General features: G+C 41.9%; 1 protein-coding gene across 1 annotated transcript in view; it reads left to right on the plus strand.

The window, feature by feature from the left end:
• LOC148038475 (Protein kinase superfamily protein) overlaps nucleotides 1-17,942 on the plus strand; it is a 37,158-nt gene extending 19,216 nt beyond the window's left edge. The window contains exons 8-11 of the mRNA XM_087672480.1: nucleotides 9,265-9,362; nucleotides 17,098-17,276; nucleotides 17,421-17,531; nucleotides 17,620-17,942. Of these exons, the coding sequence (XP_087528606.1) occupies nucleotides 9,265-9,362; nucleotides 17,098-17,276; nucleotides 17,421-17,531; nucleotides 17,620-17,799 (568 nt within the window). The 3' untranslated portion in view covers nucleotides 17,800-17,942. The remainder of the gene's footprint in view (nucleotides 1-9,264; nucleotides 9,363-17,097; nucleotides 17,277-17,420; nucleotides 17,532-17,619) is intronic.
• The last annotated feature ends 1,029 nt before the right edge of the window (nucleotides 17,943-18,971 follow it).

Below are 18,971 nucleotides of genomic sequence, written 5' to 3' on the forward strand. Positions count from 1 at the left end.
ATGCACATGCTCTTGATGAGAAAAAAAACAAGTTAAAACCAAAAAGCAAAAAATGTCTCTTCTTGGATTATAGTGATGAGTAAAAGTAAAGAAGATCATAGCAAGCCGTACTGTGATGTTCAAGGAGCAGTCGCATACAATGGAGGAGGAAAAAGCAAGTTCTTCCACTTTATCATCAAGCAAAGAAGTAGGCCACTATGAACCTGTCCCAAGAGCTACCCCTATCCTTAAGGAGAAGAAAGAATCTTCTTTAGATAATGAAGAGAAAGTTCATCAACCTGACATTGCACCATCAAAAAAGCCATTGCTGTGATGGGTGAAGCAACTCTATGACCAAAATAATCCTATGTCCAAATTTGTTGAGAAAAAGGCACATGGACCAAGGAGGTCTTAGTGAATAGAGGAGCAAAGAAGAGCTTCTGCTCATATAGCCAATATGGCCTTGATGGCTAAGATTATGAGAGAAGTAAAGGAGCCAGCTGACTTGAAAGAAGCACTTGCAGATCCAGCATAGAAGAAAGCTGTACAAGCTGAGTATGACAACATAATGAAGAATGACACTTGGGAGCTAGTGGATCGAGGACCCGTGAGAAGCTTCTATCGGAGGAGTTTGCCCTGCTTGTTTTGGAGCATGAGGAACGTGTCAAAGAGGTAGTGAGTGGATCCACCTCCACCAAAGCTTTTGTTGCAAGTTTGGGAGGGGGGATGTAGAAGAAAGGGAAGTCATAGACTAAAAGACAGTGGCCACCAAAGAGAAAAATGCTCTCTAAACCTACCACTGAATGCACAATCTTAAGTGGTAGGGAGAAGGCTACCTCGAGTTGTTACCAGCTTTAACTACTTTGTCTAACTCAAAGGCTAGATCTGCAATGATCACCTTTTGGCCATCCGATCTCATAGACCTCATCCGACATACAAGTCAGGATCCACCAATGTCCAAGCTCACACATGGCTTCTCCTCATAATGGGGGTCTTACAACTTTGAGCACCATGGATCATTGATGACACCTTACAAGGTTAGGGCATTGAGCATATCTAATAGGGTTGTCTTTGTACGTAGTATGAACTGATCCGTATGGTACAGTACGGTACGTATCCGTACAATTTAGTACAAAAAAATAGGCACTTTTGGCCACTCTTCTTCAAGCCTACAACTTTCTTTTTTTCTTTCTCATTTCTTGTTTTTTTCTTCTTTCTTTTTTATTTATCTTCCCCAAGTCTCTCTCTCTCTCTCTCTCTCTCTCTCTCTCAAGCTTTTCACACCCTCTTTTTCTCTCAAGCCTCTCTCTCTCTCTCTCTCTCGCCTCTTCCTCTCTCAACTATAGTTGCACTAGTACCACGTACGAAAGGTTTCATACTATACCATACTTAAGGTACCGTACCTTACATGTTAGTACCATAAGGTACCAACTTAATGGATACATCTTTTTCCATTCGGACTGCACTTTTGGGATGAGCTAAATGCTCCTTATATTAATATGATTCTCCCATGAGATTAGGTTATTTGAGATTCAAACAATTTCTCTCAACCTTCTCTGTCTCAAGCCCACACTTCTCTTATTTATATGATCATTCATATATGATGTATCCACTCCCATCTATGTTGTTGTAAGTTGTAGGTAGCAATAGCACATGTTGCGCATGCAGCATTAGGTTTTGGCATTTTACTCTCAAGTATTCATATTATATACTCTAATACTAATAGCATTGCTATTTACACTTGAAATATCTATTATATTATCTTTAGTCCAAAATTATTAAGTTTTTTTTTCGTACTAATATCGTACTATACCTTATAAAATCTGAAGGTACCATTTGTCACGCTTTTCAGCCGATTAGCATTCTTAAACAGCCCCAAAATACACTTAATTAATGAAAATCCTAATTTTTGGGGCACCCTTGTACATCTATAAATAGACAAGCTGCCCCCATTCAGCCTCATCCCGTTTGTGCAGGTTTCTCACTCCACATGCGGATTTCAGCCATCAGCCTTCTCCCATGTGGCTGTCTAGCCTTTGCGATTGCTGCCACCTCTCCCTCCAGCCTTGTAGTGCCCTGGCGCCTTCTTCCAGCTATCGCCTACTGTCTAGCGCCATCCCTGCCTTGTTCCCCATTGCTAGCACCTCCACCCTCATTTGCTCTCTGTGCTTGCTGCTTTTGGCCGTTGGCGACAGCAGGCAGCCCTCCTCCTCCATCAGGCCACCTTTAGTACCCTGCGTTTTGGTCCTCCACTGCCAGGCGACTGCTGGTTGATGCTCTCCTCTATCAGGCGACACTCTGTCTATTGTGTTTGTAGCTTTCTGGGGCCGCCCTCTTCCCTCTGCATCCTCTATTGCTTGTGTTTGGTTCTCTAGCAGCCTTTGGTACCATCGTTTTGCAGTTCCTTTACTTTCTCACTCTGACTGGTGGTCACAAACTCGGGATCCGTCTCTAGTGGATGTCACTCCTAGACATTGCTCTGCCCTTGAGCACACTGTACACTATCGGTTGGTGAGGCTGGCTACCTCTCCGATCATGGAGGACATACGGCATTCGGAACGTCTGGCGATCCATCTTCATCATCTCAGCCAAGTCCAATGTTAGGTTTGTACAATCCTTTTGAGTTTCATGAATCAAAACCCTTGCCTGTTTCTTCTTTTGAGGTACATGATCCGGATGACTTTGCGTATGTGAACTTTAATAGAGGGGGACTCACGAGGTAGACAGAGGTACATCTATAGCTTTTGTTTCATTTGAGCATGCCGCACACACTTCTCACTTCCCTCCCATCCCACCCTCCTCTATATCACACCTTAATCACCTCTCATTATCTTTCCAAAACCTTGGATTTCACTCCACATCTGCATCACACATCCTAGGGGTTGGATCTTCCATCTTCGCTCCTAGTACCTTCTCCTTCACCCTTTAACATAGTGCCTCTCACCTTTCAGCAAATGAGCACACCCATAGGCCTTGGGTCGATTGTGATGGGCATCCCCCTCACTATCCCTAGCTTCACATCTCACACGACCACTCAAACGAAGGGGCTTCCATCCTTAGCTTATGGTGCGTCCTCACACTCTCCTTGGGTTACATCTACGTAGGGATTCCCATCCAGTTCTAGTGTTCCCATCCCACCTCCTTGGGTTACTTATGTGGCTACTATGCCCATGCCTAGTCAGTCCATTCCTACCTGGGATCCACCTTGCACACTATCCGCATGCCTGGTGGGCACTCTGGGCTCCATTTCCAAGTGTACTCCACTCCCCCATCCTACCCACACTACACTTTTTCACACTATCCATCTCCGAGCACTACCACTTCTGTTGCAACGGCCAAGAATGCCTTCACGGACAAGACATGTTTTAATGGGTCAAATTTCACCACTTAATCGAATTTTATGCAACAAGTGCTTGAGTCTTAGGGTCTTTGGGACCTTGTCATTGGTTTAGAGCTTATGCTGGCGGACCCTCGACTAGCTCACCTTGGCTACATTCATCAATGGAGAGCATGCAATGCCATAGCCAATGTTGAGTTGATGCAGGGATTGCTTCCTAAGTTTCACTCTTAGTTACAGCACTTTTGGATCGCGTTAGAGCATTAGAGTCACCTTCTTGATTGCTATGCGGCTCGAGATCGTACTCGGTGTATCAATCTCGTCTTTGAGCTTCAAGAGTTCTCTATTAAGGAAGGGAATGATCTAAAAGTCAAGCTGACTGAATATCGGCGGTTACTTGCCGAGTTTGCCACTATTGGCTCTCCAAAGTGAGATGACGATTAGGTTACATTCTTCTTGAATAAGTTGCCCAAAAAGTACTTCAATTCTATTCAACACATCATCTCCCAATCTCGATTGCTAACCTTCTACGAGTTTGAGTGCCAGTTCTTGGGTTACGCGAGGCTGCATGATCAAGCCCACAAGAAATCCTCATCATAGCCTTATTCAGAGCAGAGGGGGTTGATTGCCTCTTCTTCGGGAGGGAAAACCACTAGTGGCAAGAACTCGCAAGATGCGAAGGCAAGCCAATCAAAGGGCGACTTCTCTTCCTTAGATGGAACCTAAGAATCTCGACCTATTTGGTAGCAACTCCCTAAGAAAAACCGTTTTTGCATACATTGCCAGAGAGTAGGCCATGTGGATGAGGAGTGTCGCTCCAAGGCCAAGGTCTTCCACCTAAAAAGCCTCAACAGACCGTTGTGACTGCACAGTCCAGTGGAGCTACGCCTTTCGCTCTTGCTTCATCTGCTCCTTCAGCACCCATTGTTGTTGCTGGACACGTGGCTCCAGTACGGCCTCAGCAGCCCATCTCTTTCACTACCACTGAGGGGTTGACCGATTGGTCTGCAGGTTCCGATCCCGTTGCACTTCATGCATCCATCTCACCTTCCTCGCTACCTCGTTAGGCGTTCCCTTGGGAGAGCCCTGCTACTGGATGTATGTGATGGTGGCCATCTTCTTAGACTAGCATGTCTCTAGGTCCTTTCGGATATCCTAGGTCAGTCTAGCATATATTTTTCGCACTCTTAGAGTCGGGCCTATAGGATCCATTGTCCTTAGCTTTTTCATTCTTTTGTCTTTGGTTGCATTTAATCACACACATACACATTCATTGCATTTATTTTGAGTTAGATTTTCTTTCTATTTTGTTTTGCTTTGGAGCATCTTACCACCGACCTGTGTGTTTGAAGATTCTCATCTCTTTTGCAGGGTTTTGTCTTTCAGTGTAGGGCTAACTTGCAGATTGCTTTGGTCCTACGTGGGCTAGAAACGTGGGGATGCACACTGTTCCTTTCATGGTTTCATTATCCTAGGAGTACTTGCTCTTCTTCCAGCATGGCGGTTTCCCCTCCCGAGGCGGATCATGTAGCATCTCTCTTGATGCTATCATGGTGGTGACTTCTACCTTGCTCTTTCAGCGGGGTGCTTTATTCACTTCATCCATTTCATCTTCTTTCATGGTTTCATTATCCTAGGAGTACTTGCTCTTCTTCCAGCATGGCGGTTTCCCCTCCTGAGGCGGATCATGTAGCATCTCTCTTGATGCTATCATGGCGGTGACTTCTACCTTGCTCTTTCAGCGGGGTGCTTCATCCACTTCATCCATTTCATCTTCTTTCATTCCTTTTGGTTCTCAGCATATGAAGACTGACATTAGGCTTCTCTTTCTTCTTCAACATCTACATCTAGGTTGAGAGGGGGTTCCTATTCTTTTTGGTATTCTACAGGCTTCAGTACTTTTTCTTGGACTTCAACTTCTTTCCCCTATTGTACCTTATCCTTTGCATTGCATGATTTCATCATCCTTGTACTAGGGCGCTTGGACAAGTGAACAATTTCCCCACGAGAGACACTGTCCAAGTGGCACCTGTTGCATGAGCATTCTTTAGCATGTAGTATACTTTGCATCTCCTTGTGTAGAGCACCACTTCAGCGGATCCTAAGCTATTTCCATCGGCAGCTGTTGTCACCACCCCACCATACTCCTTCATCACATGGATACTTCATCACCTCTTTTTCCTTGTCATCGACACCTCGAGTGGATGGGTAAGCTTGTACTGTTTTGTGATGTGTTGGGTGTACACTCCCTACTCCTATCTTTTGGGTCACTATTACTCAATTGGCCGCATCCCATAAAATTTAACTCACTTATTTAAAAAAAAAAGTGGTTCCATCTGCCTTTGTAGGGCTTGGTAGGCCACTGGGCAGTCGACGTGTACCATTTGTTTGATGCCCTGTCCTCTTTGGGGTGACTACTTGGACTCCCTTGGTAAGATAACCATCGCCTCTGTAGTCTTGGTAGGCCATTGGGCATCTGACGTGCACCCTTTGTCCAATGCCCTGGTTGCTTTGGGGTGGGACGCCTTGGGGTTAATCACCATCACAGTGGTTGGTCTAACCTTTCGGCTCAGTTTTGGGCGTGAGAGGGGGTGTTACACTTTTCAACTGATTAACATTCTTAAACAACCCCAAGGCACATTTAATTAATGAAAAACCCTATAAAGGGGAGCGGTTCGAGAGAGTTTGAGTGGTCTCCCAAAAACCCTAATTTTTGGGGTACCCTTCTACATTTATAAATAGACAGGTTGCCCCCATTCAGCCTCATCCTGTCTATGCAGGTTTCTCACTCCACGTGCAAATTTCAGCCATCAGCCTCCTCCCATGTGGTTGTCCAGCCTTCGCAATTGCTGCCACCTCTCCCTCCAGTCTCGTAGTACCCTGGCGCCTTCTTCCAGCTATCGCCCACTGTTTGGCGCCATCCCTCTTGCTGTGTTTGGTCCTGTTCCTCATCACCAGCACCTCCACCCTCATCTGCTCTTTGCGTTTGCAGCTTTTGGCTGTTGGCGACAGTAGGCAGCCCTCCTCCATCAAACGACTTTCAGTACCCTGCGTTTTGATCCTCCACTGCCAAGCGACTGCCGGTTGATGCTCTCCTCCATTAGGCGACACTTTGTCTGCTGCGTTTGCAGCTTTTTGGGGCTGCCCTTTTCTCTTTGCATCCTCTACTGCTTGCGTTTGGTTCCCCAGCAGCCTCTGGTACCATCGTTTTGCAGTTCCTCTACTTTCTCACTCTAACTGGTGGTCACAGACTCGGGATTTGTCTCCGGTGGACGTCGCTCTTCGACATTGCTCTGCCCTTGAGCACACTGTACACTCTTACATTCATTTACATCATTCATTCACTTCAGAGTTGTATTCTCTCTCTTCATTCCTTTGTTTGTGTTTGAGTTTCTGTGTTTGAGTTTTTGAGTTTTGCGTTTAGGGTTTGGGTTTTGTTCTTTGTGTCAGCGTCTATCTCTTTGTGTTTCTGTCATGGTCGTACACTCTGTGTGTCCTCAGTGCAAACCCCTAGTAGTTTTCTTTACACCATTTATTACCATATTTTATTGTACCGTACCGTACCATACCTTTCGTACTTGACAACTATGATATCTAACATAAAGGGCTACCGTGCCTTTTATATGTGCTTGGGTGTGAACACACCCTTAGCACTTGTACTTTAATATAACTATCACAAAAATCTAAAAGAGGTACAACTCATTGTACCCACACAGTGTGCATCTCACTCTCTCATGCTCTACTGCTGCTCACTCACTCACTCACACACACACACACACACACTCTCTCTCTCTCTCTCTCTCTCTCTCTCTCTCTCTCTCTCTCCACCATTGCCATTGGTGAACATCGCATCTTCACTATGCACCCATCACTACACCTACCATCTGCTGTCTAGCCATCACCAACTACAGCCCATCACTATCCAGCCCTAGGTGACTTTTTTTCGGTTATCGCCCTGTTGTTTGGAAGTCTCCATCTACTACGTCATCATATCATCGGATCAGCCCGTGTTTTCGGCATCTAGTGCTAGGTGACAAGTTGCTGCCTTCCACTAGTGACTATTGCAGTACTTGCGTTTTTGTTGTCTAGCAGGCTGTCTACATCAACAAACACCTCTCTTGTTGTTGCCTAATAGTTCTTTGCCTCAGGTGATGAGAGCAGTAGGTGGTTGATGGCTGAAATCTGCACGGTAGAGTGAGAAACCTGCACCAAAGGATAAGGCTGAATGGTGGGCAGCCTATCTATTTATAGATGTTGAAGTGTGCCCCAAAAATTAGGGTTTTGGGGGACTAGTGAAACTCTTCGAACCGTGCACCAAATTTGCGGTGAGGAATGAGAGTGGTATTGCATATTAAGTCCCTTCTATAAAACTTTCTGAGCTAGTTGTCCTACCAAATTTTGTAGATTCTCATATTAAGTGGTCCAAGAAGTACTTTCTTCTTTCTCTTTCTCTCTCCCTCAATCTTTCTTTCATAGTCTCTCTTGACTGATCATTTTCAAAATGCTTGAAAACAAAATTAATTAAGTGGCAATCTCTTGGTGGCTTAACACATACTTTGGCATTGGGATAACTGATACTTCCTTTAGTTGCACAATGAATCCTTCATGGACAAAAAGGCGTGTGTGAGTGCCTATAGTGTCAGCCTAACAAAGCGGTACTTCTTTTAGTTGCACAATGAATCCTTCATGGACAAAAAGGTGTCTGTGAGTGCCTGTAGTGTCAGCCTAACAAAGCAAAATTACACATAACAGCTTTGCATCCCTTCCAAATTCCTGATCAGTAATGGACTAGTGTCGGCATAGCTTTTTTAGTGGGACTGCCCATATCACCATGGCTATGATGGCAGTTGAGACTTGATGGTCCTGTTATTGTGTACATGGCCTGTTTCATGCAAAGACAAACCATGCAAAACCTTTAATTGGTTTTTCAAGCATTCATACTAATGGCTTGTCTTCTGAAATCAACAGGGCCATCAATTCAAGTTTGTTGCTATTTCTAGCAATGAGTCTTCCATAGTTGGAAGATCTGCTTGTTACTTAATTTGCTTGATGAACTCACCAGAACAACCATCCTAAGCTCACTGTCTATGTTTGACAAATGAATTTCCATACTTGGAGCCTGGCTTCTCTATTTATCCTCAGATAAGTGATGGACAGAAACAAATAAACTCATCTTGGAGAATCTGGGTCATGCATATGTCTCCCACCGTCAATTTGATTGGGAAACCATATGCAATGACATGGAAATCTTGCCATCTTTCCCTTCTGCAAAGATCATGTGTCTATTTCCAAGAACATCCCTGTTCTTTTACTATGTAACTACGCTCCTGGGAATGTTACCATTTAGCACTGTCTGTTTCAACACTAATGCAATTTTATGCCATTTTCTTGTATATGTTTTCTCAACAAGCTTTTGGATCTTTCAGCATTGTAGCAACACTGAAACGTCCTTCTCTACATTTGATTCTGGGCACTCTGTATTGTATTTGCTGATTGCAATGATACTATTTTCTATTCTTGACATATTGATGCGAGTTTCTACTTTCAGTACTCTGTACGCAATCTTTATGTTATTTAGTCAATTTTATAAGGTTCTCATACACTCCAGGACCAGCAAACCTGAGTTATTTTCCGCAGTTTTTGACTGTGAGGTCCTCATTTGTGAATCAAAGCAGTGGCTCTTACCAGAAAATTCTATATTCACAGGCATGCCTGCAAGTGCATGTGTATACCAAACGTGGTGGCATTTGCTTATCTTTTGTGCTATTTTCCTAAATGTAGAAATCGCCTTAATATTGGGTGTTTTATTTGTCTACATTTAAAGTTTGACGGACAAAAGCAAGGGATATGGCAAGGCTGCCCTAAATGCTATGTTTTCTAATGTGTTTCGCCTTGCTTGGGCTCTATATACCAGAATGCATAAAAGTGTGGATAATTGGAATTGGCAGGTTTGGTAGTCTGTTAGCTTGTGATTCCTTCCACGCTGATGTGCATGCTGGAAATCTGCTGGTACTCCGAGATGGACGCATAGGATTTATTGACTTTGGTAAGTGAACAGAGTCTGCCTATTCATTATAAAAACTGGGAACCCTCATGTCATGGATTGTGTTTTAGTATTCTCATGTCTTTTTTCCTTAGCATGTCACCCAGAGTAAATTTCTTCACTTAACCTTCAAGCGTTTCCTTGCCCAGTCTCTGACTTATGGGTTCTATCAACCTTCCCTTTCTGAAATTGAGATTTCAAATTCATTCTGATGGTGTTTTTTGAAGTTCTAAGTTAATACTACCTTTTCCCAATGTTTGGATGTGCTTATTTATATATGCTTAGATGCTCTTGTTGGTTGATTGTGCATGTGCAGTATGGATTCTGGATTGCCCTATATTAAAATTGTGGCTTTTGTTGGTTGATAAAGTTATTGATGTAGCAAGAACACATTGCACAAGTTTGACATACTTTTAGAAGTAATTGGCCCTTGTGATATGATCTGTCAAAATAGCATAAGACAATATATAATACCAACCTTCATTTTTAAACCAGCAAGTGTCTTCTCTTGAATTGCCTCTATAATTTACAGGCTTGGATACCTTGCTATTTCTATAGAATTCAAAACAAAATGATCCCTCATCCTTCTTGGCATGATATGCATCCTAAATATTTTAGTATTTAGTGCACTATGTTTCTAGCATTGCTTGTGCACTTGCATGAATATGATTTACCTTTGTGGTTGTTGGGTGTAAAAGTCCTTTATGCGCTCTCCCGTGTATATATTACTTCACACATGTGAACTCACCCTAGCAGTGGGTGTAAGTGTACCGTACCCTAAGTATAAATACATTCTTTTATTCTTTGTGTGTACCACACTGGTACACACCTATCGGCAGTCTCTCACTCTCACACTCTCTCACTGTTTAGCACCTCGATTGATGTTCATACTCTCTCTGCTTCTGCTTGTGCGTGGTATCAGAGCCAATGGCTCACACAAGCAGGCAATCGTGACCGGTAGCCATTGCTGACAGTGCAGTCGTCACCATTGGGACCAATAGGCGTAACAGTCTGTCAGGCCGTTGAGGAGTAGGCGAGTAGGTAACAGGTGTCAACAGTGCAGCTGACGGGTGCGAGGCGACAAGGTTGGGTGTAGGCGTAACAGGCCAGGCGACTGACTGTTTGCGACTGGTGATTGCTGCACGACTACTGCATTGACTGGAGGCGTGCAGTCGCAACGGACTGCTGGACTGCTGCGCGACGGGACTGGAGGCGTGTGTCAAATGCGCACACGTGACGGGCGACAGAGGGCTGCACGAGTTGACAGGCTGTCATGTTGCACAGACAACGGGCAGCAGGTTAACGACCCCAATATTTCTTTTTTCTTCTTTCTTATCATCTGAAATCTTTAGTCTGATTTATTTCCCCTCATGCAGGTGTTCATGTGAGCAAGCATAGAGCACGAATCTGTGCCAATTTGCTCCATAAAATTTGGGGCTTTTCCCAGATTTGGTGCCAGATACACGTGTCAGTGACTCTTGACCCATAAATTGCAAACATTGAGTGGACGGGTCTCAAAAATTTTGGGGATTTTCAGATGCAAGTGAATTTTTTGCTTGTTTGATCCAATTTCTTGGAAATTGTGCACTCTTGGACCTCGAAATTTTGGGGCTTTTGCAGAAATCATGAAATTCCTGCAACATTAGCTTGTACTTGATGCTCGGGAAGAGGTATTGATGCAATTGGGGCAGATTTACTGCGGAAAATTTGGGGCTTTTCACATTGGTGATGTATTTTTGAGTCGTTTTGAGATTGGACAGTGAAATTTGCAGCAGGTTCATTGCTGAGTGGGAGTCTTTTGAGTACTGGATGCTTTAAATGTTGAAAAAGGGCAGCTTCTCTTGGTACATGTATTGCTGAATACTCATTATGCAGTGAAACAGTGGTAAAAACAGCATTTGGGTCATTGCATTTGGGAATTTTGGTGATGTATTACTGAAGTGGAAGCTATCCTTAATGCAAATGTATTAGATTTGATTTGTGCATATGCTGTAATCAGTACTTGAGACTAAAATTTGCAGCTAAACATCTGCTTCTTGGACACCTTGGAAGTACAAGAGTGTGTACTTGTTGTTACAATTCAGAAACCTTGCTATTGGTTGTAAGCATTCAACCCTTTATTGCAATTGTGTATTGTTGAAGATGGTTGACAATGCATCTACATCTGACACAAAGAATCTCTTTGAGATTCGTAAATTTGATGGAAATGGTTTTGATCTTTGGAAAGATCATATGCAGGGTATACTCTTTCTAAAGGATTGTGATGATGCTTTAGAAGAACATAAGCCTGTTGCTTTCCCCAAATGAGGATTAGGCTAAAATGAATAAAAAGGCCATCATCTCATGCGGAAGTTGGTCAACTTGAAGCTTTATGAGTCCAAGCTTGCCTCAGAGCATTTGAATGCTTTCATTGGTATTTTGAGTTAGTTACAAGATGCAGGTGTCATGAGGACGTGAAATTTGATTTTTTGCTTATGTTTAATTGACATTTGATTAAAGGATTAATCAAATGTGCAATTAAAAGATGCACATGTGTTGCACATGTGAGGTGCAAGCTACTTTTTTTTACAGTTGAAGGCCAAAGGACTCTGTGAAATAGACGGGGTCAAAGGCAAAAGTTGTAACAAGCTACACTTGTTAGATTCTAGGTGAATTTTGGTGTCAGTTTGTCCCTAGGACCATTAATTGGCCATTAAGTGTTAGTGGTGACACTAGGGACTAGGCATTAATTAATGGATTAATGCTTGTCCAAGGGTCAATTAATGCATGGGACCATTTTGGGTTGCAAATGGTGTAGCCAATTAATTTTTGGATAGGCAAGGTCAAATTTTTGGGCATGGGTTAAATGACTGGAAATTGCTGAAAATGGATTAAGAAAGTTGCCACTTGGTAAAGCTTTCCCATGCAAGTGGGAGAAAGACTAAATAGGGTTGAAGGGAGAGGGAAATCTCGTTTTTTCATTTTGGAGCTGTTGGGAAGAGGTGTTGGACGGTTGCTGCCAGCTTTTGGGGCCATTTCCCAGCCATTGGAGACCATTTTGGTGATGGAGATTGCATATTCTTGATCTTGGGAAGCTGGCAATTGCTGTTGATGCACTTTCTCCTGAAGATCACAGGCTCTGATGCTTCTATTATTGTTATCAAGGGATTTCAGGAGCCAGCCCATCCTGAATTGATTTGGGGCAGCATTTGGCTAGCCAAGGGTCAAATTGGAGAAGAAGTCTTGGGTGAATCAAGGGGCAAATGACCCAAAAGGCTTGCTGGTCATTTATGACAGCAAGAGCAATTGGTTAGCAGGAGGAGATTGAAGAATCTCAAGCTGTACTCCTTCCAATTGAATGAAAGCTAAAGAAATATCACAAGGGACGCCAGTTTTGGGGCCAACAGGGAGTCTACTGTCCAAGAATGTTATGGTAAAGTGTGTAATTCATTTTATGTGCATTTATTTATTGCTATAATTAACTCTTAAATCAGGTTATCACCACCCATTCCAAGAAGGAAGGCTAGTTTTAGCAGGTTTACCAGCTTTTGATCCTAAATTGAGGGCTATCTTCTTGCTCATGACCTTGCTCGATTCGTGGGAAGCATTGGTTGTGTCATTGAGCAATAACCCTAACTTGACATTTGATGGTGTGCGTGGTTCTATTCTAAATGCAGAGACTAGATGCAAGGCAAGTGGAGAAAACAGTGGATCAACCTACAATGTATGAGGAAGAACTGAAAAAAGATATAATGCTGCAAATGAAAATAAAAATCACAGCAAAAACAAGGAAAAATAGCAAGACGTAACTTGTTATCAAGGGCATAAAAAACCTGATTGCAGGTACGTTAAAAAGGAGCAAGAATGCAAGAAGCAGGCTAATGCAAAAGGCAAAAAGAATGACAAGGATGGTAGCTCTACCTCTAAAGAGAGAGAAAAAGTAAATGTGGTATCTAGTGTTGTTATTGAGGAAATAGAAGATGATAAAGATGCTGATTTGTTGGTTGCATTTTTTGATCCGCTTGCTATGAAAGTAGAGGTCATGTATATCACTAAAACAAATGTGATAGATGCTTTGTTGTTAGCTCATGATAGTTTGCCACAATCATGGATTGTTGACAGCGGCGCTTCTTTTCATGTAACTCCATCTCTGGAGTGTTTTTCTACTTATTCAGAAGGTAATCTTGGAAAATTCTACCTTGGCAACAATCATGCATGTGATATTGAAGGAATGGACACCATACACCTGGCTCTAGAAAATGGTCAGGAATTGATTCTTCATGATGTTAGGTATGTACTCTGCATCAAGAAGAGCTTGCTTTCTGTTGGGTAGCTAGACAACAAGGGTTACTTCACTACTTTTGATGGTGGTATGTGGAAAATACAGAAAGAATCTATGCTAGTCACCAGAGGTGGTAAAAAGGGGACTCTATATTATCTCTACTGCAAGGCACTTCCTGAAAAGTTTGTTGCAGTTGCTGAAGTACAGTCACACATGGATTTGTGGCACAAGTGTCTTGGATATATGAACCAAAAGGGTTTGCAGGCACTCTCTTCACTTGGAAGAGTTGATGTGAAAAGCTCAAAGCTTGACTTTTGTGATGATTGTGTTCTTGGTAAACATGTAAAGAGTCCATACTCTCATGGAGCCTCTAGGGAGGCATGTATCTTGGATTTAGTCCATTCTGATGTTTGCACCATGCCAATAAAAACTCATAGTGGTTTTCATTATTTTGTGTCTTTTATTGATGACCATTCTAGGACGCTATGGGTCTACTTGCTTAAGCGGAAAAGTGAGGCATTGGATGCTTTTAAAAGGTTTTATGCATTGGTCAATCCTCAAAAAGACTTAAAGTTAAAATGCATAAGAACAGATAATGGGGGAGAATATGTATCTAAAGAATTCAATAAGTTTTGTAATGCCAATGGGATTAAATGAGAGCTTACAGCTCCTTATAATCCATCATTTAATGGTGTGGCTGAGCGAATGAATCGCACACTACGTGGGAAGATTCAGTGCATGCTGTCCACAGCTAATCTCTTGTAATCGTTTTGGGGAGAGGCACTTAAAACCGCAGTGCATTTTTGTAACTGATCTCCACATCGTGCACTTGAAAATGGCATTCCTGAAGAGGTTTGGTCTAGCAAACCTGCTTCATATGACCACTTAAGAGTCTTTGGCTGCGAATGCTATGTACATGTACCTGTTGATAGCAGAACCAAACTTGATATGAAATCTCATAGAGGCATCTTCACGGGTTATGGAAATGAAGGTGAAATGGGTTATAGAGTTTGGGTTCCAAGCATGAAAAAGGTGCTACTCAGCCAGGATGTGGTATTCAATGAGTCAAAGCTGCTGAAAAATGTCACATCTAATGAATCAGACAAAAAGAAATTTAAATTTCAGCATGATTAGTTACTCGAGCAGCCATCAACCACTGAAAATTCAGCTCCTTTTGATGCCGATTATGACAATTAGTGTATCATTATTGAGTATCAGATGAAAATGGGCAGCAAGGGGATGCTGAACATAAGCTTGAGCACCAAAATCAGCATGCTGAAAATGAATTAGAATAGCCTGAAATCGTGTTACAACAATCTGAACATGTAGTTCAGCAGCCAAACAATGAGGTCTTTGACATTTCCCTGGATATGGATTCATTACCTGATAACACAGATTATTGGGTAATAAGGTCTACACATGTCAGAAGACCTATAGAAAGATTTGATCCTTCTTTGGACTGCATTTTACTCACAGATGAAGGTGAGCCTCTTACGTATAAAGAGGCCTTATCATGTGAGTTAAAGAAAAAGTGGGAGCTAGCTATGCAGGAAGAAATGAAGTCATTGTATCAGAATGATACTTGGGATTTGGTTACATTGCCCAAGGATAGAAAAGCCATTCCTAATAAATGGGTCTATAAAATCAAATGTGTGGATGGCAAACCCAAATACAAAGGCAGACTTGTGGCTAAGGGCTATACACAAAAGGAGGGCATTGATTTTCAGGAAGTGTTTTCTCCTGTTGTCAAAATGACCACTCTTCGAGTGTTATTTGCCATTGTAGCATCTATGGATCTTGAACTTGATCAGATGGATGTTAGAACTGCATTTCTGCATGGTGATCTGGAAGAAGAGCTGTACATGAAACAGCCCGAAGGCTTTGTTATACATGGAAAGGAGCATTTGGTATGTAAGCTTAAGAAAAGCTTGTATGGTTTGAAACTGGCTCCTAGACAATGGTATAAAAAGTTTGATGCCTCCATGCTCTCACATGGATTTAAGAGTAGTGCAGATCACTGCTTATATATTAAGAAGGCTGAAGATGAAAGCCTTATTATACTTGTGCTTTATATGGATGATATGCTTATTGCTAATAAGCATAAAAGCCAGATCAATGCATTGAAAAGACAACTGAATTCAGCCTTTTCCATGAAGGATTTAGGTGCAGCTGAACATATTTTGGGCATGCATGTAACAGAGATAGAGAGCAATAGCTCTTATTTATCTCACAAGAAAAGTACATCAACAAAGTACTTGATCGTTTTCCTATGGTTGATGTTAAGCCTCTTGGTGTACCTTTTCCACCTTATCTTAAGCTTAGCAAAGTAGATTGCCCAAAAGATGATAAGGTAGCTAGTATTATGAAGGGTGTTCCTTATGCTTCAGCTTGTGGTTCACTCATGTATGCTATAGTTGCCACTAGACTTGACATTTTGCTTATGCAGTGGGAGTTGTAAGCAGGTTCATGCCAAATCCTGCCAAAGCACATTGGGAAGTAGTGAAATGTATCTTACGGTACCTTAAGTGCACAAAGAAAATGTATTTGCTATGGCAAGGGTATGTTAGATCTGCAGGGGTATTATGATATAGACATGGCAGGTGACTTGGATACTCGCAAGTCTACTAGTAGGTATATCTTTACCTTGACGGGTGGGGTGGTTTCTTGGTGCTCTAGATTGCAAAAAATAGTAGCACTCTCTACCACTGAGGCTGAATATATTTCAGCCACTGAAGCTTCAAAAGAAGTAGTTTGGCTTGGTCGTTTGGTCAAGGATTTTGGGCTGACCACCAAAACACCTGTACTTAGATGTGATAGCGAGAGTGTTGTATGCCTAGCTAAAAATGCCATGTTTCATGCACGTACCAAACATATTGATGTTCGGTATCATTTTATCAGACAGGTTCTGGATGATGGTCTAGTCACCCTGACTAAGATCAAATCACAAGATAACCGTGCAAATGTTCTCACTAAATGTCTTGCAAAGGCTCCACATGAGCATTGCATCAGACTTTGTGGGAGTTGGTTAAAGGTTTTAAGTGGGAGGTTGTTGGGTGTAAAGGCCCTTTACACTCTCTTCCGTGTATATATTACTTCACACATGTGAACTCACCCTAGCAGCGGGTGTAAGTGTACCGTATCCTAAGTGTAAATACATTCTTTTATTCTTTGTGTGTACCACACTGGTACACGCCTATTGGTAGTCTCTCACTATCACACTCTCTCTGCTTCTGCTTGTGCTCATCACTGGTTTCTCATAGCGTTTGATCATGCTTGGATGTGATAGACCATGTATGATTTCATATATTTGCTTGATATTATTCTTCATGTTTACTAATCTACTAAAATGGTCGTCTGCTTTCTGCTTTTGATTTTTGGTTATTTCATCGAAGGAGCCCTTTGCATTTTGATGAAAAGTTGGATCATAGTCCATGTGCATGCATGCGTTTTTTTGAAAAGTGTGAATATTGGTGATAGGCATTGTTGGACGCATCTCACCTGCTACTTGGGCTGCAATTGAGACATTCTTAACGTCCATTGGAGATGGGCAATACAGTGCAATGGCAGCTGCATTAGTTCAAATGGGAGCCGCAGATGCTAAAATTGATGTAAATAGTTTCGCCAAAGATCTAGAGAAGGTGTTCACAGCTGTTCAGGTGAGCAGCTTTCTCTAAAATGACATTTGAAGACTTCATAGACCGGTAAAATGAAAAATTTCAACATTCAGACAGTAAAGTCATTTAGTCTTGTTGATGCCTTTTCAATACTGCTTAAACACTCTCATAATTTGTATCTGCTAGGATTTGGACTCTGAAATTCTGATTACTGCTGCTGGTGGACCACGTAGTACAACAGTCGCTGCAACTTTGGCTGTCGATGAGCAGCAAGTCAATGCTCTATTCCTTGATGTGGTATGGTCTCTCTCCATCTGAAAAAGCTGCTGGTGTTTGTTGTGCACTCCTATCACACAATTTGACCTGTTTCTATTTGGATCTTCAGATTCGTGTCAGTGAGGCTTATGGGTTAAGGTTCCCTCGCGAGTTTGGCCTCCTTGTTAAGCAGCTACTGTATTTTGATCGTTACACACGTCTACTTGCCCCTAACCTGAATGTCTTGGAGGATGAAAGGGTTATGCTAGCTTCCAATCGGAAAGATAAATATCCCAAGTACAGGTACTAAAGAATTAGGACAGGATCATTGTTTACAGAGACAGATATACTGAAGAGATCAGGCGGAGGCTTTGTTAACATGTAAAGTAATGTTCATATCAGCTCTTTAGATCTTTCAGTTTATATTCTGCCATATACTGCTTCTCTTTTCTTTTTTGTTGTGCAATCAAGTGGTTACCCTAGTGGTAAGCCATATACGTGTCTCTGTCTCTGTCTCATTATGATAGTAGTTACAGATGGTTTCAGTTTTGGCTGCACATGATCTTACTTGCAGTTATGGGCTCTATCCAACAAGGAATTTGTGTTCAGCTTTCAACATGAGCAAATAACATGAACCAAATAAGAAAGTTACTCATTAATCACTGTTATAGAAAGCATTCAATCTTTATTGAAGTTTCTGACAAGCAGAGTGATTTAAGGTGCTTTTATTTAAATTAGGTGTCAAACTCCAGTCTCTTTGTGATATCTGTAGCTGCATAAAGCTAGAGGACACAAGTAGCAAATCCAGTATAGCCAAAATCATGTTACTTGTAAGGCATGTATGGAAGTAGCTAATCAATGAGTTTTTTTTTGTTGGTGGTGGATTGTGTGTGACCCTTGTGATACTCGTAAGTTGGCCAATCCACATGTAGTCTAGGTAAAGGGGCTAATAAAGTGACACCCCCTAAAGCAAAACACACCCCACCCCAATTGAGTGACAATTTTGCAAAAAAGATGTGGCTTTTCTAGCCACTCAATATTATTATACAAACTCTTTCATATTGCACGTAAACTTTATGTGAGTCAAACAATTCAACTGTGTAAATTTTTTAATATTTTGGATTTTGTAAAACCATGACGCATTCTTGAGTGTCACTCTATTGGCCACTCATTGTCACTCTTTTGTGAACCCTTCATTTATAACTAGGGCTATTTGTTAAAGATATCAAAATGCCCCAACTGTTTTTTTTTTTCCAAGCTCTGCATGGTATATATATTTAGACTATTCAAAAACATTTATGTTACTTGGAAACAAAAGTTATAATGGAAGATTGTTAGATGGTAGTCTATTGGCCCCTTTATCCTAATGTTGGCACTTTCCACCAGCTCAATTGATTTAACAATGACTTGTCTATTCCTTGCTCTCATGTAGGATGGACCTAATGACCTTTAGAGAGCTTACGCAAAGGTGGTGTATTGTTG

This window comes from Lygodium microphyllum, chromosome 3, assembly GCF_053477565.2.
Source record: "Lygodium microphyllum isolate KBCC chromosome 3, Lygodium_microphyllum_v1.1.10, whole genome shotgun sequence".
In the NCBI taxonomy this organism is placed as follows: domain Eukaryota; kingdom Viridiplantae; phylum Streptophyta; class Polypodiopsida; order Schizaeales; family Lygodiaceae; genus Lygodium; species Lygodium microphyllum.